The sequence below is a fragment of the Carettochelys insculpta genome, chromosome 10 (genome assembly GCF_033958435.1).
Source record: "Carettochelys insculpta isolate YL-2023 chromosome 10, ASM3395843v1, whole genome shotgun sequence".
NCBI classification, from domain to species: domain Eukaryota; kingdom Metazoa; phylum Chordata; order Testudines; family Carettochelyidae; genus Carettochelys; species Carettochelys insculpta.
The window spans coordinates 42,194,341-42,217,609 of NC_134146.1; the positions used below are offsets into that span (position 1 = coordinate 42,194,341).

Sequence of the window (23,269 nt, forward strand, 5' to 3'; positions counted from 1 at the left end):
AAGACACAACAAGGTAAAGCCCCTGACCCAAGTGTACACAGAAAGGCTGTGGTGAATCTAGGAATAGAAGACATATCTCCTGGCACCCAGGTTTGTGCTTTTAACCACAAAACTATGCTCCATCCCTTCAGGCCTCCTGAAGAGAACTCTAGCTTTTATCAGCAGTCAAGAAGGGGCCTTGGTAATGGACTTAGATACCAAATTATCAGACAGTCCTGGAGCCATCTGATAGATTAATGGCTTTTGTGTTCTCTGAGGGATTTACAGAGAATCTCAGAAGACATAATTTGGATAGTCTGGATTCCTCCATGCTATTTTGTTCTGATATATTGAATTTTTGATAATGATAAAACTCTCCAAAGGGAATGAGGATCTATAGTGGTGTTGTGTGGATTTAAGCACTTCCACATGGTTCTCTGTTTACAGCAGGAAGATTTATGGTTTTATGCTTCAGGGATTTGTGTAGGGATTTTATGCCCGTTATTAATTATTGATGGCTGTGATGACTCATGGTAAATGTTATTTTAAAATGTTAGGTGCTTTCAGGGAATAATGAAATGTTGAAATGTGTCTTACCTTTTGAACCCACAGGGTCTTAAAGTTTGCCCTAATCTTACCATACCTCTGAGGGCTGATTGTAAGACTGTATCTAATAGCAGTGCTGATAATGCACAGGTGGATTTGCTGGATTTTATGTTTACTGTGATTTATGGCAATTGGCTGTGACATGAAGCCAGTTTTGACTGAACTGTTTTGATCTGAACTGGTTTAAACTGAGGCAAGGTATGATATCATTCCCATAACTCTCTCCCTATATCTTTTCCCTACAAAGTGTTACCCCCACTTGTCCCATCTAAAGTAGGCCCAATCTTGTAACTGGATCAGCATAACCCCCAGCATCTGCAGGCTGCTCTATCCTATATTTGCCAGAGAGAGGGATGGTATTAACCTAGTACTTTAGAAGGGGCAAAGATCATGTGAATGTGTATTAGCGGGGGGAGGGAGTATTAACTCCTGGAGTCCAGCAGGTGTTTCAAGAGAATAAAAAAAAAACCACCTCATCACTTCATGATATATTCTCCTCTCAATATACTAGAATTTGCATTAACCTTTAAAAAAGAGGGAGGGATACAGACCAGTGTACGCAATGAAGTTGTTTATAAATCCCTTGCCAAATTTCTTGCTTTAAATCAAAGCCATTTTAATTAAATAAGCTCACGAAGCTCATACATCCAACAAACTACTTTTTTTCATTTGCACAATTGAAAATGGGCCAAACATATAATTTATCTCTTTTTTAATAAGTTGTCAAAAATATTTGTTCCTGGCATGAGACCTTTTCTGCCAAGCTCCAAGGCTGAAACAAATTGTTAATGCTTGAAGCTTAGTTGACACAATCCCAGAAAATAGAGGGGTTTGTCACTGAGGTGCTGGCACAATCTTAACTGGTGCCAAACAGCTGGAGAATCTGGAAAATACTTCTGACTTGGGGGCAGCAGGGAGAAAAGGGAATTTTGCAAAGAGCCAACAGAGCCTTGTACTAGAAAGGAACAAACAAAAAGGTGCTGAAATTGGATGGAGTATTTTTAAAGCAGGAGAATACAGAGCACATAGATGGCAAACAGGATTGGTGGTAGGACTGTGTGATGCTAGCTTGCAACCTGATTAATGAACTGGAACAGCAGTTTGGTTGGGGCGGGCAATAATTTTTGATGGGAGGGCCATTCCAATGTTTTGGTAAGGGTCAAGGGCTGCACTTTTCTGTGGAAGAGGTGCAGGGTCTGCGATGGAGACTGAGTGCAGAAGGGAGCTTGGGGTAGAGCACTGGAATCCAAGACCCGAGAGGGAATTTGGGTGAAAAAGGGGCTGTGACCTGGTGCAGGGTATTGTAAGGTAAGGTCTGGGAGGGGCTATGGGTGCAGGAGAGGATTCTAGTGTCTGACCAATAGGAGCTGAGAGATTTTGCTGGGGCCAGGGGAGCAGGCAAAGCCCTCCCTCCGCAGCACAGAGCGCCACAGGGAACAGCAGCCACTTTGAGCAGTGCTTCTCTGGACCACGGGAGCAGGCTGTGGGCCAGATTAAAAGGCTTGGCAGGCCAGATCTGTCCCATGGACTGGACTTTGCCTGAACCTGAGTTTGCTGCTCAGGGACTGAAAGCCACGCACATTCACAAAGGTTGCTTGGATGTTTGAGTCTGTGAGAGTCAAGCCTATATTGAAACCCACACTGCAAATGCTCCTTTCTTCCCTTTCCTCCAAACCACCCCTTCCTCCAACAAGCGCTGAGGCTACTTCTACGCTTCAGGAAGATTGACCTGGTCAGGATCGATCTTCCAGAGTTGGATTTCACACGTCTGGCAGAGACACGCAAAACTGAACTGTCTGGGGTGAGCAGACACCTCTCCCATCAACCTCCCCCTGGATGTCTGGATGTCAATGTAAGTGGATTGCTGGTAAGTCAATTCCAGCTACGCAATTGCTGTTACAAGAATTGCGTACCTGCACTCAACTTACCTGCCTAGTGTATACCAATCCTAAGCATTCCAATGCCTCAGACTCATTGATACTAGGGGACTGTATTCGATTTCGGGGGCAATGAAGCAAGGCATAAATCATTTGGGATGCAGAATTAGGAAGTAATACTCATCTGGTTCCCAGCCCTGATGGCACCTTGGCATACATGTTCACTGAAATTTCATGAACCTGGGCAGAAGTTAAAGAAATGCTTGGAATCTTAAAATCTAGCCTCATTTCTGGAAAGTCTGGAGCTTGGGGTGGATATTTTATACTAGTTGTAATAGTCTGTACCAGGAAACTGTTTGCTGCATGGTTTCGTGCATTTATCTTTCATTCTGTGATAATATTCTGGGCTTTCGAATGGCAGAAATCCCAGAAGATTATCACAGAACTGAGGCTGAAACAAAAGAAGTGTCCTGCATGGAAGATGATTTGGCATATTTCCAGATCTTAGCAAATACAAAAGGCCATCAGCCTAAAGAAGCATTAGGAGTTTATGATGCAGAAACAACTGACTACATGTGACGCATTTCCAGCTGATGTTGAGGCATCCATTAGAAGAGAATGTTTCAAATGTTATGTGGCTGGATGCAACTTCATTGCTGCAGGCCTAATACCATGGACATGAGGCAAGCGCTTCTGAAGCATAATAGGCAGCCACAAGCAAACAGGGCAGAGATCAGCAAGCAGTAGGAATAATTATCTGTCAGCCGTTTAGTACACAAATGGGGTGATGGGGAAAATCTTCTGTAATAGCCGAGTTTGTGTAGCTTATATCTGCTATGGTGTCATCTCTGCTGGCTTCATCTAGCTTCAAGGCATCTTCCCAAATGGACGTAAACCTTTTATGAGTTGACTGCCTTGAAACAGTCTCTTAGAGGTCAAGTGAATCAATTGAAAGTCATTGAGAGGATGAAACATTTCCATAGCCATTTTAACGAAAGGAGAAGGAAGCTTCCTCATTCTCCAGCAAACAAAGCGGGCATCTCAAGGTTTATAATGGCAGCATTCCACCTGTTCATTAGCAAATTGAGTCACTCTACAGGATCAAGGGGCTTAAAACACTTTACAGAAACAAATTTCCCCCGCCCCGACTCATTCATCATGAACAACATCATCAACAACAACCATGGGCTCAGCACCTGTTGGTGCCTGATGCCTCCTTGCTATTTCCTTCGATCTTCCTCTGTCCAGTGTGGAGTGGCTTAGTTTCTGTAGACTAGCTCCGCACCAATCTACTATATCATCTACCCATTCTCTGTGGGGTCTGCCTCTCCTGTTCTAACCATCCATTATACCGAATACCAGGGTCTTGACTTTTCATTCGTCATTCATTCTGCAAATATGCCCGAATAGCTGTAACTTCCATTGTATAACCTTCTGCAATAGGCTCTCTTTCAGCTGTATCTTCCTATATAATTCCTCATTGCCAAGCATTTATTTTACAGATGGGTAAACTGAGGCATGGAGCAGTTAACTTGCCCAAGGCTAAGACAAGGCCACATTGGCACATCCTATGATAAAGCTTAAGAATCAACACTTCCACCCACTCATTTTATGACTAGCCACACTTCCACCCTGAAGTTAGTTAATTCAAGTATAGGAAAAATACTGTTCTTCATATCCATGCATGTGGTGCAGATGCCAATACCCTATTGTACCATAATACTGGCTCCCTAGTGCATGTTTTTTGGAAGATCTTTATTCATGCATATAATGTCACCTTGCATTGAAAGGGAGCTTATTTTCTCTCCAACAGTTCTGAGACTGAAACTGTAAATTCCTCTTCCCCTGCCGCCACCCCGATTCGGATGACCCCGATTATTTTGAATACAGTGAGCAGGTTCCGTCCCATATTTTCTGTCCTATCCCATAATGGTACTTCCCAGGAAAGCCTTCACCTTGGCTGGCTGAGAAACGTACCAGCTACTGCTTCTCTAATTCTGAAAGTTTCTGGCCTTTGTCAGATTGTAAATCAGGGTAAGCCAACAGCCAATCAAATTGAATAATGGGCCCTATGTCCTTAAGTACTGAATTTCTTATCTTCAGGCTCCCTTTCATCCTTCTAGTTACAACAGAAGCTTGATTATCTCATATCCCCAGGGAGCCAGGGTTGCAGAATAATCGCATTTTTTGCTAAGTTGAGCAGAACCGTTGGCCCCACTACTGCAGAAGGGCCGCCAGCTCTGGTCAGGCAGCTGACACTATGGCTGCCAGCCGGCCCTGATCCACTGGCCGCGTCTGAGCTGCTGGACCTGCTGTCACTGACACTGCCACCAGTCCCAGCCAGGCAGCTGGCCCTGTGGCCACCAGCAGGGCAGCTGGCCCCACTGCTACTGGTCCTGGCCAGGCAGCTAGCTCCTGCCAGGCTGCCAGCAATGTGGCTCCAGGCAGAGCAGCCAGCCCTGTGGCCCCCAGCCAGCCAGCCCCCAGGGTCACTGGCCAAGCGCCCGTTCAGCCACCAATGCTGATTAACAGAATTTGCCAGTTATCCAAGTGCCATATAACACATATTTTACTGCATTACTTTTGGTCAAACAGAAGCTTCAGGCGCTCAATGACATAGACTTTGAGTTCTCTGATAAAGCAAATAAATCTGTAAAGCTTTAAACCCATTTGAAGGAGCAGTTCACTGCTGAGATCCCTTTGCTGGAGAGGCTCTAACAGACCTGTGACAGCACCAAATTGAAAGAGGTTTGGGGTGATCCCTACTCCCCTTGCTAGCTACTACAAAACCAGTATGCAGTTTGCATATTGTTTCCTGTGGCTCATGGAAATACCTCTGGAGATCCGTGCACTGGAATTCACACAAGTGTCAGGCATTTTCTAAATGCTTTCTGCATGAGGCACATCTCTCTGCTGGACTCTTTTGCATGGTCTTCACAGCTCTACCCACCATTATTCTCATTTCAAATGCTACTAGTTGATCATTTCTATACTATCAATCTACTCGACATGTTCTTTGTGAACAAATAAAAACATTTCCATAAAATTGTACTTGTTTGCCAAGTATACTTTTTTGTTTGGTTGTGTTCTTAGTCCTGAGAGGTGGAGTCTATTGCTGGCTAATATAGTGAGTTATTTTAGGTTATCAACTGTGGACACGCCATCACTAAATGACATCAACGGTCATTTTCGTCAGTCAGAGTCAAGAAATACTTCAGCTGGATGTAACATTTCAGCCAAGCTGTTACTCTTGAACAGGAGTGCTTACAGGAGATGACAGGGTCTTGTCCAAGATAATATTTACACCCATAAAGTTGCAAAGTATCCTTGATGCACTCCAAGGCACTTTTAATAGTGTAATTATAGTCCTGGCATGCTCCTCTGAGAAGAGCAGCTTTAGGAGTTGAATGCTGCAGCACAACACAGCCTTCTTTGTAGCAGGGCTTCCCTCTCCTGTCAAACCTCATGGTCTGATTAATGAACGCTCCCCCTTGTTTACTGCTGATTCTTCTTTAAAGCTAGGGTTGGCTGGAGGTCAAACGCCCTAATGTAATTGAACATAAGACAGGGAAGTGAAACAAAAAGAGAGAATGTGCTTCTCTGCATTCCCTCCACCTACTGTTTTCTACTCTTTCCTTGAGCATTTTATATTTTAAACAAGTTGGAAGATGGGCTTTGTCAGTCATAGATCAACTACCTTGGTTGCGAAAGCCCCTTTTCTCCAAACTGTAGGTTACAATACAACTGACTTTCTGCTGGGCTGCCAAATGACATATGGGGATTAGGCTTGAGTGCTGCATTTTGTAAAGTCTGATTCTTTCATTTTGAGGTCACAAATTTGCTGACATCCTATAATGTGCACGAGTGATATACAGACATGGATGGATGAAGCTGGCCTAGGGCTGATGTTTTCTGTTATGCTGAAAGATGATAAGACTTCCTCACTGGGACATCTTCAGCCACTAAATTGTGAGGGAAGGATTTTACAAAATCCATGCTAATCCAAAAGATGACACTTTGCCCAACCATGGGAGGGACAATAGAAATGAAGGCCCATCTGCAAATAGTTTCCCTGTTCATGTACTCCAAGACAAGCCAGCTAACCTCTATTCTCCACCTTTTCCTTTTCTGTGCATGTTTAAGATAGATGGGATTTGCACAGTCTTTCTTTTAGAGGGTACCTATGATCTGGCATTTCTAGTTACTATGTAGTCATGATCTAGTATAATCTATTTCAGCAGACTGTGTTTTGGGACAATAAACTCACAAACATGCTTGTTTCCAGATGAAAGAATCTGGAGATATACTAGGAAAGTAGCCTAGTTCCTTTAGGTATTCACAGCACCATCTCCCAGCTCTTTCAAAGCTGGGCCAAAATCAACAAATGGATGAAGAGCAGCTGGATAAAGCTGGTCTCAGGGAGGACTGGCAATGCCTGTGGAAAGAGGGGAGTGCTTGAAAGAACTTGCTTCCTCTATGGTACAACTTACTATCGACACCATCTCTTCCTCGTTATCAGGTGTCCAAATACCCATGACAGTCAGAAAGCCACTCACTTCCTTCATCTAGTGTACAGAAGAGGGTGTTCCACCCTGTCAGACGCCGTGATTCACACTTCGGCCCACACTCTAATGACTGTGTGGACTCATCCATTCTGGACCTCCTGGGCTGTTTTTTGCAGCTCTCCATATCTAAGAATGCATCCCCTGAGAGAGTTACAGCTGATCTTCAACTTCCTGAACCATTAGAACATCATTCTCCTCCCCACTCCCACTCGCAATGGACTATTCTGGTGATATCCCCAATCTGTCCCACGAAAGCTCATCACCTAATAAAGTATTTTGTTAGTTTTTAAAGTGCCACTGAACTGCTTTTTTGTTTTGATAGTGTATAGACAAGCACGGCTTTCTCTCTGTTACAGGTGTAGAATAGTTGTTGAATGTGCTTTTGTCAGATTCAAATTATGGTGGACATGTCCACAGACCCATTTTGGTGCCAGTGTCATTAGTGCTGTCCACATTACAGTGGCTTTCGGTGCTCTTCACAATCTATGTGAAGCCAGTGGTGAGCCAATTGCCCCAAATTCTGCTGAGTTACACTGCACGTAACTCCATGCACTTTGTTGGTGTTAAAGTTGAATTGAATCAAGTTGAAAAATGAAATTTCCCCTACCTCAAGTGTCGATCTTGACAAATACGCTTGAGTTTCTCATTACTGACCTCACTGAAGAAAGCAGCAGCCATCCTGGCTTTCCTGGAATTTCCTGAAGAAGAAGGATGGTAGCTATAGGCAGTACATTAATTTTAGAGGAGCCACTGCAAATGCTCACTGCTGTTTGTCTCTTTTGCAACGTACCAGCCAAACATTACACATGAGGGGACAAACTCCACTGCCACCTGAGGGGGCGTGCTGGTTCCTTTCTAACTGGCTTAGTGATATCTACCTGCAGACAGTTTTAAAAACTGCTGTCCATGTGTCAAGCATTCACCCACTGATCACCAGGAATTAAAGCTTCTAGCATTGGCGCAGCATAAGAGCAAAAGTTTTAGTGTATTGTTGCTTTAAGCACAGGGATGGGATGCTGCTTTTATGTAGGTAATGGGGGATCAAAGCAGCAGTAGTGTGAGTCGCTGGTTTAATTCTGCACTCGGCTGCAGAGGTTCATCAGTGCTGCCCAGCAATCTCAAGAAAACAAACTTCAACAGCAAGTTTACATATTATCACAGGCTGGCTTTCCAGATATATGTTGAAGGTGAGCAGGTTTTCCTTTAATAAGCTTGCTGAAGGGAGGACTAAATTAGCTCCCCTCTGAAAATGGACAATATCATTTCTAAGGCAATTGATAAAAAAAGGGAATCTAGAAAATCAAAGCTACCTACACGCACTAAGTCCAGGATAGCATTCCCCAGGAACTGCCTTAATCTCCCTTGCCTCAATAGCACCAGTCCCTTCCCTCCACATCGATTGTGGCTTGTGAGTAACACTCTAGAGTCCAAGCTACCCTTCTGCAGTGAGCATCAGACAGAAAAGAATAGAACTTGATTTGATTTGATCCAGGGAAGACCTTTCATACTTGACAAATCCCAGAGTGCTTTACAGATTAAAAGACGCTTCTGCCCAGAAAGACTTTGTGTTATTTTCATAGAAGCCAGCAATTAAACCTGGTTACAGAAGAGGCTTTGCAGGTGCCTCATAGGAATAGAAATGTTGTATGTTAGAATCACTACTGTTAATGTTACAAATTACAAGCAGTCCTGTAGCACCTCACTGACTAACAAATTTATTAGGTAATATGCTTTCATGGGTAAGACCCACTTCTGAATGACCAGTACTCAATTACAGTGATGTATTTCTTTTGCCCACGAAGATCAAATATAATTTCTAGGGACTCAAGTAATCATTGTGATAAGTTGTGTTGCCTTTGCTAAAGGATTACTTTAGGGCATAATGTTAGAGCATGAGAGCCGTTCAAGCATGCAGGGGCTGTAAAAGTTAATGGAGCTATTTAACCATAATGCCTATCAAGGAGAGTAGAGAAATAAGGGGTTGAACAATGGTGATGAAGAGGGGAGACAAACATTCGAGTCTTCTTTGCAGAAATATTGGCAACCCTGTTTGAAAGAGAAAATAAGTAAATGAACATACTGTATGAGACAAATGGTGCCCTGGGGGTATTCGTTCCTGCATTATCAGACCTCTCTCGCTTTGCCCATGGGTAAGGCATTAAGCTTTGACTGGCTTGCTTTACCAAGAGCTGTATGGAACATAATCAAGGGAACTAAGTAAAGAAAATACCTCTTTCTTTGGAATACCATGGGGGAGTTCAGGGGAGTGAGTCAAGGGTTAGAAATGAAATTGTGGGCATGGGCACTGTGTGTTAATTTATACTGTGCAACCCAGATAGCTGTGTGCTGACATCAGAAACAATGCCACACAGTCCCTCTTGCTGAGGTATTAGATAGTGTTTTTCAGAATTTGTACAGGATAGGTTTGTAAAGATATCATTGTAACTGAATGCCTATAGAGGGGGATTTTTCAACAGGAACTGTCTGTATGTGCCCACTGAGGAGCCATCTAGTTGAAGCTAAGGGCAGCAGTGTGTTATCACTCTGCCTTCTGCTGAAAGTTCCAAAAACGTCCTGCACAGCTGCATTCTTTTGTGCCTGTTTCCAAACTCCTTTTTCCAATTGCTGGAGTTATTTGTCCATAATAGTTTCACTCCTGCTGCTCTCACTTGCTTTGTCTGGTGGGTGTTTGTGGGCAGTGGCAAAGAATCTGGTACTTTGTAGCAGGGCTATTGGGACAAGGTTTTGATGAATTAATGTTCTGTACAGCCTCAGAGGTCTTCTGAAGATAAGTGCATAGGACTACCTACTGCTCACAGTTACACTGATGTCAATCCTGAATTACATGACCATAGTAAGGGTGTACGTCAGATTTACATAATCCTAGTAGGCATCCTTCGAACCTGAGGGATCGTGGGTTTGCGCCCCAGTTGGACTGATTCGAGCAGCGTCTTCTGTGGCTGTGCAGTCCAATCCGGGACTGGCAGTCCTTTCCGCACTGTGAGCAGCAATAGGCAGATGTCGCTCTGGTATCACGGGCACGGATCTTCCTGAGGGCTCTCCTGTCTTCCACTTCCTTCACCAAGGTAGTTTGATACATAACAAGAGCTTCCTTCACTCCCTGTTTCCAGGCATGCCTGTCTGAGGCGAGCAAATGCCAGGTGTTCACACAGATAGAGAGAACGCTGAGGTCACGCTTGCACGTGTCCTTGTAGTGCAATTTAGGTCGCCCTTTCAGCCTCTTTCCAGACGCCAGTTCGCCAAAGAGGAGGTCCTTCAGTATTCAGCCATCCATCATGCGTGAGACATGCCCAGCCAGCGCATACGCCTCTGTTTGAGAAGGGTGAACATGGAGGCGGTGCCTGCCCTCTCAAGCACTGCACTGTTGGGGACCTTGTTCTGCCATGAGACACCGAGTATGTGCCTAAGGCAGCGCATGTGGAATGTGTTGAGCCGCTGCTCTTGTTTTGAGCGCAAAGTCCATGTTTCACTGGCATACAGCAGTGTGCTCAAAACACAGGCTGTGTAGACCTGCACCTTGGTGTGTACAGTGAGCTTATTGTTAGCCCATACTCTCTTTGTCAGCCTGGAGAACGTTGTGGCGGCTTTTCCAATGCGCTTGTTGATCTCGCTATCAAGTGACAAGTTGTCCGAGATCGTTGAGCCTAGGTACACGAACTCATGGACGACTTCCAGTTTGTAGTCTAGCACGTTGATAGATGGCTCGTTACCCATGTTTTGGCCCGTCACCTGGGTCTTCTTTAAGCTGATTGTGAGGCCAAATTCCATGCATGCATCCGCAAACCAAGTTATGAGTGACTGCAGTTCCTGCTGAGTGTGAGCTGCAATAGCTGCATCATCAGCAAAAAGAAACTCCCTTAGATGTTTCATAAGCACCCTGGTCTTTGCTCTAAGCCTTGACAGTTTGAAGAGGTTGCCGTCCGCTCTCGTGTGGAGAGAGATGTCCTTTGTAGCAGTTCCGAAGGCATATTTGAGCAAAACTGCAAAGAAGACGCCGAACAGTGTTGGAGCCAGCACACACCCCTGCTTCACTCCACTGAGAATTGCAAAGGGTTCAGATGCGGATCTGTCGTATACAACAGTCCCCTTCATGCCTTCATGGAAGGCCCTAATAATGCTGAGCAGAGTTGGGGGACAGCCGATCGTAGCCAGAATCACTAACAGACCTTTTCTGCTGACGAGGTCAAGTGCCTTGGTCAGGCTGATGAAGGCAACATATAGAGGTTTGTTCTGCTCCCTGCACTTTTCTTGTAGTTGCCTAACAGAGAAAACCAGGTCTATGGTGGACCGTTCAGCTCTGAACCCACACTGAGACTCAGGGTAGACTCTCTCCGCAAGAGCATTGAGCCTCTTCAGAACAACATGTGCAAATAGCTTCCCCACGGTACTGAGAAGGGAGATGCCGTGATAGTTGTTACAATCACTTTTGTCAAGCGATTGGGACAAGGTTTTGATGAATTAATGTTCTGTACAGCCTCAGAGGTCTTCTGAAGATAAGTGCATAGGACTATGTACTGCTCACAGTTATACTGATGTCAATCCTGAATTACATGACCATAGTAAGGGTGTACTTCAGATTTATATCAACATAACTGGAAATAGAATTTGAACCTTGATAAATTTTTTACATAAAAGTTTCATAAATCCAAAGGACAAATGTCAACCTGCCTCTGTTCTGCGTGGGGACGTCAACACATATAAGCTACGTCTACACGTGTATGCTACATTGAAATAAGCTAAGGTAGAGGGGCTGGCAATAAACAACTATGAGAATGCTTGGGTTTCTTGTTGTTCAAATATAGCTGCAGCCTTCTGTGATTTACTAAGCAGTGTCTGTCACACCAGAAATCATGCAACTTCACCATCTCTATCCCAGAATTCAAGAGTTTATACTACCTGTCACTGTGAAATCTGCTTTTTGGGTTTGGATTTCCCCTACAGCTAATCAAGAACAATATATGACTCGTATGCAGGCTAAAGATATTAGGAAGACAATGAAGTGGCACCACCATATGCCACTGCTGAATGTGAGCAAATGAATAGCTGGGATTTGGAGGTTCATTTGAAATCTTCTCAGCTATCTGTCTAGGATATTTCCTGCCAGCGCTCTCTACACTATAATTAAAGACTAGACATTGTTGAAATATGTGGAAGTTCTAAGGCTTCTGGAAATTATCTGGGCTTTGTGATGTACACACTTTTGTGCAGCAATGCTATTGGTAAGCACAGCTATATTAATTAACTGTGATACCCTTAAGTGTACTAAATTACTAAGAGAGCAGAACATAATTGTAAGGAGAAGCATTCAATGATTGTTAATTTTGCAAGTATGTGTATTTCAGTCTGCTTCCCATCCACCTCCATAAAGTACAAAATGTTGCCGATGTTCTAAAAAAAGCTAACCACATCCATAAAACTGTATATAAATAAAGGTTGGGGTAGTAAAGAAAAAAGTAGAATAATATTTACAGGAGATGAGTGAGACAATTTTCAACAACTGAGCAAGCTTACAGAGGTAGCTGTGTTAGTCAGTATTCTACCAAAACAAAACAGAAGTCATGTAGAACTTTAAAGACTAACAAAATAATTTATTAGATGATGAGCTTTTGTGGGAAAGATCCACTTCTTCAGATCTATAGCATTTCCAGTCCAGACTCAGTTATATAGCACAGAGGTCTGAAAAAACTGCAATAAAAACTGACAAATCAAATACATGGAACTGAAAGAGAGGGTGAGGGGTGAGGGATGTTAAGTGTCTTGCCTGAAATAATTACAAACATCAGAGGAAGGGAGACAGTCCTTGTAATGTGTGAGATTATTGCTGTCCCTGTTCATACCAAGTGTTAATGTGTCAAATTTGAGTATGAATATGAGTATGAGCAATCTAAGGACGGTTTAAAGCTAAATGAAAAAAAATGTAGCAACCCAATCTAAAAACTGGTGAAGAAATGTGGTAATAGAAAGACCCCCATCGAAACTGCAGAATACCGATTTAGTCTAGTTTCTGGCTTAAATATATAGAAGAGAGGAAGTTGCTGCTTTGTATCTCTAAAAACAAATATTGTGTAAAGTACCTAATGAGTTGTCAACCAAGATTTTCAGAGCAAGTAACTATTTATTTGTATCAAACATTGCTTAGGGACTTCTGGGTTACTTAACAAGGGTCTAAATAAAATTGTTTTCTCGCAGAAAAATGGTTCAGAAAGAAATAGGTGAGGAAAAGGCAGGAGAGTGACACACAGGAGGACAATCAAGCAGAAGGTGGAAGTGATTAGTAGCTCACCCCATGGAATACAAATCAGTTGCATGAACACATCTCCAGGGCTTTTGGGAGTTTTATCAATCTGAAGACAAAAAGAGACTCATAGACTAAATACAAACATGAGTGTCCTCCACCCTCAATGCATGGAATTCTTTTGGGCACAGATAATGTCTACTAGTGTCCATGAGACTATTTCTCTCAGACTGACCTCCTAAAGAATGCAGATCTGCGGGGGCTAGTCCTATCCATTGCTCTCCTCCACCCCCTTGGCTGACCATGCCTACTTTACCTATAGTGTTTGTCTCCAGCAGGGTTTCACAGCAGGATTCCTAACTTGGGTTAGTTATTCTACAGTAAAAACACGCCCATTGTTCATTGAATAACTAGCTCAAGTTTGAAGTCAAGATTATATTCTAGTTTCACTGTTCACAGAAATTTCTTAGAAAGCGGAGTTGGTTGCAATATTAAGATATGATGCAAGAAGGTGAATCTTGCTGAATCATGGAGCCAGCCCAGGAAAGCCTATATTCTGGGAATGGGATGTATAGAAGCACAAGACTAGCTAGTTCTCCCCTTATTCTGTAGATGGACAGATACATCAACAGTCCCCTTTGTCTGTGGGCGTTATGTTTGATACTGAAATAATGTATGTTATCACCACAGCTCTTCTACCTCCCTGGTCAGATCACTCTTGTCAGCCATATTCCATTATTAATGAGGTAGTACCTAGGAATCTCAGTCATGCACTGTTTTGCTAGTCACTGCACAAACATTTAGCAAAAAGACAGTTCCCGTCCTGAGAGAGGTTACAGTCCCATGAAAGACTCCTGGAAGTCTTGCTCTTTGAGACATGTTACGATTGCTTGACTCTGCATTTGCTAAAGCTTATGCTAATTGATGTTCATGTTTGGGGTGAAAAACTCAAACTGGGCTTGATCAAATAAACTCAGATTATTTTTTGAAATGTTCATCCTGCTTTCAAGAAGATCCCACACAGGAATGGAAAATTAAAACCTCAGTAAAGGGCGATAGGGCCACACCACCACACTGAGCTCTCCATCCAGAGTCAAAATTCTTCAAAATGTCACAGAGTTTGAAAGTGGGGTTTCAGATCAATCACAGAAATAGATGCCAGAAAAAACATTCAATTCTGGATTTAGGTTCAAGTTTCCACAGAGTCATGGGTGATGGGTAAAGCAGGCAAGGGAAAGCAGGGGCTGCAGCTGGGGATGGGGCCAAGGCCTGGCTGCCTGGGGAGAGCAGGGGCTGTGGCATGGTCATCTAGGGAAAGCAGGGGCTGTGGCATGGCTGCCCAGGAAGGACAGGGCCATGACATATCTCTCTGGCTGCCCAGGGAAAGAAGGGATCATGGTGCAGCAGGCTGGCCCACCAGCCACCAGGCATTGCGCCCTACTGGAAATGAAGGGGCCATGCCACTTGCTGGGGCCAGAGGAATACCAAGAAGTCTGGGAATGGTCAGGGGCTGGGATGGGGGCGGGGCTTGGCTGCACCAGGGGCTGCAGAAGGGGCAGGGCCTTGGGTGGAAGTGGTGAGACTGAGACCTGCCTTCCCCAGCTGGGTCTTCCCCCACTGCCCATGAACAAAGTCCAAAGGTGTCAAAATTGGAATTAGGCTTGAACCTGCATTCCCTGTAAGATGAGCACTTGGGCAGTCACCCAGGAGAGATTAAAATGCCACCCAGTTGATTAGCAGAGCACCCACTGAGCCCACGGCTGGCAGCATGTGTGTCTAATTGTGATGCATGTCTGCACATGCCTCAGTGCACATAACAAAATTTATTCTGCACATGCACGGAAAAAATTAGAGGGAACACTGGTTTGGACTGGTCTCCTTTAAGTATCCCATTAATGATTTTAATCTAGTTTTTTTAAACTTAATTTCACATTCCTGGTACAATACACAGCAGTACTTGTAGTATATGTAACATCCATACGCACTTATTTTATATATTGTCACTTTCAGTTGTTGAACAGATCTAACCTTGACTGAGCATTGGCGGATTATTTCTGCAGTTTCTTTCATAGCTGAGTCACATCTGATCATCTACTGGACTACTGAAAAGCTCCCCACAGCTGATTTAGATATGGATAAGCTTTGAAAGGGACACAGCATGGCAGTTGAAAGAACAGTTTACTAATAAATACACAACTTCAAATCAAATTATTTTGGCTCCTAGGGAATTTTTCTCTGCCAGAGGAAAAGGGGTTACTGTGTGCATAACCTGCGATATTAATTATATTGTATACTTCCATGAAAAAAATAGAGGCATAGCTAGAAAGTGTAACTATCAAATTTTCATTATAGTTAGGATGACTCATAATGAAATATTGCATAAGTTGTTCCATTCATTACACTGTTCAACTTACAGTCAGCATGCACACTACAAATCTTCTGAATTCCTCATCTTCTTCTTTTGTTGTTCATTTCCCAAGCTAATATTGGTCAACAGCTCATACGTTGGCCAAGCTAATACTGATCAAAGCACAGTCAAAACCAATTTACATGGGCGCTTTCCCATTGTATCTCAATAAGGTATCTCAGTAAGATACCACTCTGGCAAGATGCTGAGTCCTTCTACTCCCATTAAACTGATGGTGACACATGAAGCACACACTATAGGTAATCGTTTACAGAGGGCTTTCAGAAAGCATATTTATTACCTGGGATTATAGGAATTGTCAAGCTAGGTGAGATCAGTGAGATCTCCTAGGAATGGAGTAGCACCTGATTTCGAAATTTAGCTTTGAAATAGGATGTGTGTAGATGCTCCGCAACCACTATTTTGAAATAACGGGTCTGCCATGGCACCAGCCCTGCAAAGAGCCAGCTCTTGAGTGAGTATGATTAAGAGGGAGAAACAGGAGCTAATTGTTTCTAAATAAGAAGTTGTTGGTTTTAAATTAATCTTGAAGAAACAACAACAAATGTTAGTAGAGCACTGAGGTGGTTCTTTTCACCTTGAAAGTCTGGAGGATGAATTTAGGAGTCTTGGCTCTCCACTGAGGCACCCAAAAATGAGAAGGCTTTTTCTCAGTTCCATATCTTTTGCATTTCCTTCCGCCTCCTCCCTAGCAGGAGCCCCTCCTAATGGCTGCTTTTTAACTCTGTGACCAAAGGAGATCCTATTCAACTCATTACCTCTCCTCTACTCACCGACCTGCAGGAGATAAAGCTGTCTCCAGAATCCACTTTCCCACCCGCCTGTCAGATCAGCCTCTATACAAAGGGCCACTCTTGGCTTTTGTCCATTCATTCACTCCTATCCTGCCTTGGCAATGTGTGCCACTTCCTCTTACTGGTCCAACGAGTGGTCAGGAACCAGCTCACAGTAAGAAGAGAGCCCTGGTGATGGTTTAGTGTTTCCCAATCTTTACACCAGTGCAGAACCCCAGTCGCCCCCACAAACCATTCATGGACCCCCAAGAAAGCCAATATAGCCACTATGTACATTTCATTAAATGAAAAAGGAAACCACAACACAGATTTCTGGACAGCAATTAATAACATTATTGGAAGATATTTAATTTAAAAATAATAATTGATTGTAACTTTGCAATTTATTTAAAACTTATTTTGTTATCATTTTTATCTGTCTTATTTTTTTCATGGACTGCCTACACTACCATGGACCTCAGGCTGGGAACCTCTGGTCTAGGGGTTACTCTATAGGGGAGGAAATGACTCATTCTAAATAATCCTTTGGAGGGCTTTTATATAAGAACTTAATTTGCAGCCAGACCCTGGATAATATCTACCAAACTTCTGAATAGCAATTACAATATTAACCCCTAGTTAGGTTGTTTAGATGCCATCCACTCAGAGTAATCTCTTGCATGCATCATGATGTTACTCTGCAGACAAGGAAGTTTGTCCCTGAGTTTTGTGTTTGAATCTGCCTAATGCCTCATGAGCTGTTATCACGCCCCCATATACAAATCATTTGTACATTGAGTCCTTTAGTGAATCAGAAGTATATTGCTTCGGACACGGAGAGCTTTTTTTCCCCCCCCTTAATATTAATTTAGTGCATGTGAAAAATGCTGGTTGCACAGCACAGAAGGAAGCTCTGAAATTATTGCCCTGACACTCATTTCTCTTCATTCTGAATTCCACCAGTTGAAATCTGTGCTGTCTCTCAATGTGGTTACTATTACATTAGGATTGATTGCTCATGATCTATCTCTTACTAAAAAGTAAACAGTTTACTTGCATCTTCCTCTGTTATAAGTTATGAAACAGCTTTCCCTCTTCTGAAACATACTTGTAACTACCAAAACCTGTGCCAGACAAGTCTTCAGGACCATTTCCCTCTTGGCATTTCTGATTCCAAGGCTGTACCTTCAATGGACAGCTTTTACAGTTCCAACATGTGCATTTAAATCTGCAACAGAAAGAAAGCCGTGCTAGTCTATATACTATCAAAACAAAAAAGCAGTAAAGTAGCACTTTAAAGACTAACAAAATAATTTATTAGATCAGCTTTTGTGGGACAGACCCACTTCTTCAGACCATAGCCATACCAGAACAGACTCAATATTTAAGGCGTAGAGAACCAAAAATAGTAATCAAGGTTGACAAATCAGAAAAAAAATTATCAAGGTGAGCAAATTTAAATCTGCACTAATCACTACCTGCTCACTGGATTGTTGTTTCCAGTAAATCACAAAAAATGACCTCTTTTATGTTTTGATCTCTCCTAACTATGGTATGTGCCCACTTACTATGGACTATTACCTCTTCCCAACACAATTTAATGCTCATCAAACAGTCCAACCTTCCAATGCCCTCTGTCCCCTGCTTCTGCATGGTTTCATCCAGAACACCTCCAATGTAGCTGAACATCCTGATGAATAGGTTTTGTAATTCTTCACCAAACCTTGGCTTTACAACTTTCCATCTATTGTCTTGTATGGAAGCTATATTTGGTATTTTCTGCTTTAAGGCCACACATAGGTCCATACTTCTTTCAGTCAACATTCCAATATTCCATCTTGCAGATTTGGGACTGGGAATGAAAGATGAAAATGAAAAAAAAATTGAAGCAGAGTAATCCATAAACTTCCTGCCAACACACAGAAAGATATTAAAGACAACTGGTTCAAACTAAAGCAAGTTTGCTGGAAACAGCATATGAAGTCCTAGAAGTGAGGAAACTGATGCTGAAAAGGAGAAGAAAGGAGACTTGGGGTAGAATAAGAATATAAAGAATCTGTTAAGAAATTTGAAGGCTGATAAGATGGAAGACATGGAGGCTAAAAGAAGAGTTGCAACAGCTAAAAATAAAGCCTGTGATAAGGTATTTTAATTAGGAGAACATAATGGACAACAGATGAACTATAGAATTGCCAAGGCTAGAGTAAGAATGCCAAGGGACTTGAAGAAGTTTGCTTACATTGGAAATGAAGATGATATGTTACCAATACATGGTGAATCAATCAGCAATGTTCAGGGTGATTACTTTGAAAGAGAGATGAATGAGCAGGAACCAAGGAAGGAATCTGAAACATGTAAGACCAGCCAGGGTATGATATACATATAGGAGAAGGAGGCTGGAGAGGTACTTAGACAAAAACAAAGGAAAAAGCACCTGGACCAGATGAAGTCAGTGGAAAAGGGAGACATCAAATATTTTACAAGTTTATTCAGTGAAAATCTGAAGACAGAAAAAATGCTGGATGAATGTCATAAAAGTGTTAGGGTGACGGTTTTAAAGCATAAAATATACATTACACTGGGTGCTAATTAACATTCAATTAAGCTAATATCATATGCCAGGAAAGTATAGGAGCAGATTACCGAAAACCATTCACATAGAATGGTGGAAATTTGGAGGGGACATTTTGGCTGTATGCCAGGAAGGAGCAGTTGATGCTATATTTGTACTACAAATCTGTATGGAGAATTTAGAGAAAAAAGGAATCGTGTTTGTGAACCTGGGAAAAGCACATGATTGTATGCCAAGAAGCTATTAAGGGTCAATCTTCCAGAGTTCGATTCTGCGTGCCTAGTGGAGACACATGAAATCGAACTATATGGGATAGACAGTCAACCCCTGTACTCCTCTGTTTGGACAGCCAGGTAAGTCAATTGCACATAAGTAGATTCTAGTTACACCATTGCTGTAGCTAGAATTGCATAGCTGCAGTTGACTTAACTCCCTAGCGTAGACTATGCCTGATTTTTCTAACCTCTGCATTGCTGATTGTTTTTTTTCGGGAATGGGAGGGAGTTTATTATGCCATCACATCCCACATCTTAATACAGCTAAATCTATTTTTAACAATTGCTACATTGATCTGCCTTGCTCCCAAATCACTCTGATCATTATTCATTTCTCTACTTACTCAAGGTGGGTTTTTTTTTTTTCATTTTAAATTAATGCTTATGAAATGTGCTGGATTGATAGCCCTGGACACTGTAGTCCACTTTTTAACTACTGGACACCAGACATAGTCGATTCCATAACTACCAGTCTGCCTTGGCATTGATCTGCACATTCAGCCCTCTGGCTTTAAGTGAAGGTTTCTGCAGTAGGAACCAGACTAGCAACACTGAACGGCCAACCTTTGATTTTTTCCGACCTGGGATAATATTGAACCAGCCACCTAGAAGTCAAAGGCTCTGTGGTCTACATTTTCAATTTAATCCTAACATTTGATATCTGGGATTTTATATTTACATATAAGTCATGTCTAAAACAGAGGAAGAAAGAAAAACTTACCTTTTCCACAAATCATTAAAACTACAAAGATTATAAAGGCACTCTATTTATTCTGCTCATCATCATTCTGTTTGTTCTGTATTGTAGCAACTTGTGCATTTAAACTGTAAACCAAGATGCTGCTACCTGTGAATCATATTCTAATTCTTTTTTAAACCTCACACACACCTCTGGCACTAAATAAGCAATTCCAAATAAGATAGTATGTAGAGGCTTACTACATGTTACCTCTGCCCTAGTGCACATTGGGAAGTTTCAAATTTTGATCAATACTTTCACTAACTCTGTAGCACATGACTGGGATGGATAGGGATTATATGGCATGAAGATTAATCTTTTCATTTACATTAATCATGAGAACTGCCACCTTCCATTCCAAGGGGTGCATTTCTCTTCAGTTTCAAAATAACGGGTGAAACTCCTTCCTGCAGAAACTGAACCCTTAGTAAGTTTAAGGATCTCTGAATCTTTCTCCGCTAACATGAGGATTTAAAAGCGGTGGGGGGAAAGAGGCTAGACCTATCACTGCATTTCTAACAGGCAGCCTGCTACAGCATTTAATGAAAACAGAACTAGCGTGCCTATGATAGGTTAATAAATCCTACCTAATGCATACTTTAAAACACTAGGAACAGCCTTAGCAGAGCTTCACATAACTAATTTCAGGCATGGCTGTCTAGTGTGCCTGTCATTCCTATTGTCCTCCCAAACTATTTCAGACATTTTGAGCAGGGAGTCTTAAGCTATGAGTTAGCAGGGGTTGTGACATTAAAGGTCCAAAAAGGCTCAAGCACCAGGAGGTAATGATGACAGCGTTCAACAACTGGTGGCAGTTTGGAGGATTCTACTGGATCTCTGTTTGCTAATAACTAGGTTTTGCTCCTGAGGAAGATGTGACAAGTACCCGAGGTAGGAGCTGCATGTAAAACAAAGGAATCTGTTGCTGTTTGGTGCTTATTGTTTATTCTTTGCTCTCTGGGTTTCCAAAGGCAGCCAGGTGCAGTGTGAGAAGCAGTAAGCAGAGAGGGGGGTGGGGGTAAGGGAAGGCAGAGACTGCTTATAATAAAAAAATACTGTTGCCAGGACTGCGTTTATGGCAGAAAAGCCTTGAGGACAAACTGGTGGGAATCTCATAACCTGCTGAGTGTGCGTTCCACGTTGCTTTTCCCGTACGAGTACGATGCATAGAGGTCATGGAGAAAACACTTTACCTCTTTTCTCCATGCTAGCTGGCTTGGGTGGGGAGTTGGGGGGGAATCCTGAAAAACGAGGGGGGAGATGCACCCTGTTAGATAAGGACAATATATGCCATTAAAATGTAAATTGCGCCTTGAGTGTCAGAACTATTTCAAATGTAACCTCTTGCCAGGAGCAGCATAACGTGCCCATCCATTTTGCATAATGAATGACTCCGCGGCACTGTTTACATTGCATTGTTTTGCTAGACAAGAACTCCAGTTTCAGACAGAAAAGCTTTTGTCTCTTACCTCTCAACTGTTGTGGCTGGCGGTGGGAGTGATGGTTAGTTAGTTAGAGGCTGAAGGAGTGGGAAGGAGGCTGTAGGGGAAATAAAAATTAAACAGCATTAAAAAAAGAAATATTCTCCTTGAAAGGCTTCTTTTTTCTTCCTTATAGAGAGTCCAGAGAAATATGAGGTGATATGCAAAGTTATAAGCCTTGTACACTTCATTATATGCTTGGCTTGGCATAACTAGACAGGGAAATCTCAGAAAATCACAGGCTGGGGTATTTGAGGCAAAACAAGGCAACGTGGATTATGCATGTTCCTTGTTTGGAGACAGGCTGCAAGTTTGAATATTTGTCATTGCATATGACCCTCACCAAGATAAGTAGCAGGAACTTAATGAGTGAATATCATCTGTAGACGCATATGCAGCATCATTATCATTGGACCTTTCACTGGGTGGTTGATCTGAGGATATTGCTTCCTTTTTTTGATAAATTGCTCTTGTTAATACATTAAAGTTTCATATCCAAACAATAATGCAGAGACTTTGGAATAAGCTGTAGTTGGTGACAGTAGATTTTTTGTTTGTGGAAATGCTTCTCAAGGGGCTATTAAAAAATGCACTTAAAGGAACGAAGAGTCACATTTTGCAGTGAGAGGTACAGTACCACTTGCTCTGCTAAATAATAAAATTAAGGTGATGCTAGTGCTTTAAATCTACTTTACTGTGGTTGTCGTTAGATATGCTTTACAGGGGTGTTGTCAAAAGTTCACAACTTGGAGAACTGATTGTTTTCATTAAATCTTCATTAAGAGAAAAATGTCAGTGTCTCAGGAAATTTACCAGAGTAATTTGCTTTCAGACATCATATCAATGTTTCCTTTAAGGAGAATTTCATTACATTAGCGTACATTATAAGTGGGTCATGATGTAATTCATTTGATAGTGATACTCGGATGACATTTTAATGACAAAAGTACTAAACTTGTCTGGTGACAGTAAATGCAATGTTTTCTAAGGAGATGCAATAGTTGATCTAGAATATTTAGATTTCTGTTTCTTTATATCTATATAATCTTTTATGAAATCTAAATGATAAATATTTGGCATCTGAACCAAACAATAATTATTTTCAACTAAATGTTTTGCTTTAAGTTACAAATTGGGCAAAGGATTATTTTTTACTTGTGTCATGCAAAGCAGTTGGCAAATAAAAATAATAGGGAAAGCTTCCTTCTAAAAAACAATTTTTACAATTTTCTGATAGGCATCAAAGTCCTCATTCACAGATGAGAAACGTTAGGAACGGGCAAACATTTATGGAAATAAAGTGTTTGGGTATTCTCCCCTAACTCTTCTTGAAAGGAATCTTTTTGGTAAGGTGTGGAAATAATTAACTAATTAAATAATTTCCAATTTTGCCTCCCTGGCAGGGTGGTTGAGTAGTTAGGACACTATTTCAGGAGCTAGAAGAGCTGGATTCAAATCCCGACTCTATCACAGCTTTTCTGTGGGAGCTTGGGTGTAAAATGGGGATCATAGCACTGCCTTACTTCACAGGGAAGGTAAAAACATGAAACACTAATATATGAGTATTGAAATGGGAAAAAAGAATAATACTGTGCAGCAGGTGGTTCATACTCTCAGCCTTTCCAATTATGAACAAGAATTACTGGACATCTCATAGGCCAATCTGTTCGCCGAAGTATTCCAGCTAAATTTTCCACTTTCAAGAAGCTGAGCTAGCA

General features: G+C 42.0%; 1 protein-coding gene across 3 annotated transcripts in view; it reads left to right on the plus strand.

The window, feature by feature from the left end:
* The window catches only part of LOC142018390 (calcium-activated potassium channel subunit beta-2), a 253,267-nt gene that overhangs the window by 49,804 nt on the left and 180,194 nt on the right, over positions 1-23,269 (plus strand). The window contains exon 1 of one of the 3 annotated variants that reach the window (XM_075004161.1): positions 2,414-2,437. The exons of the other annotated variants lie outside the window; for them this stretch is intronic. Within the exon in view, the coding sequence (XP_074860262.1) occupies positions 2,430-2,437 (8 nt within the window). The 5' untranslated portion in view covers positions 2,414-2,429. Of the gene's footprint in view, positions 1-2,413; positions 2,438-23,269 lie in introns of those variants that run through there. 3 annotated transcript variants of the gene reach the window in all.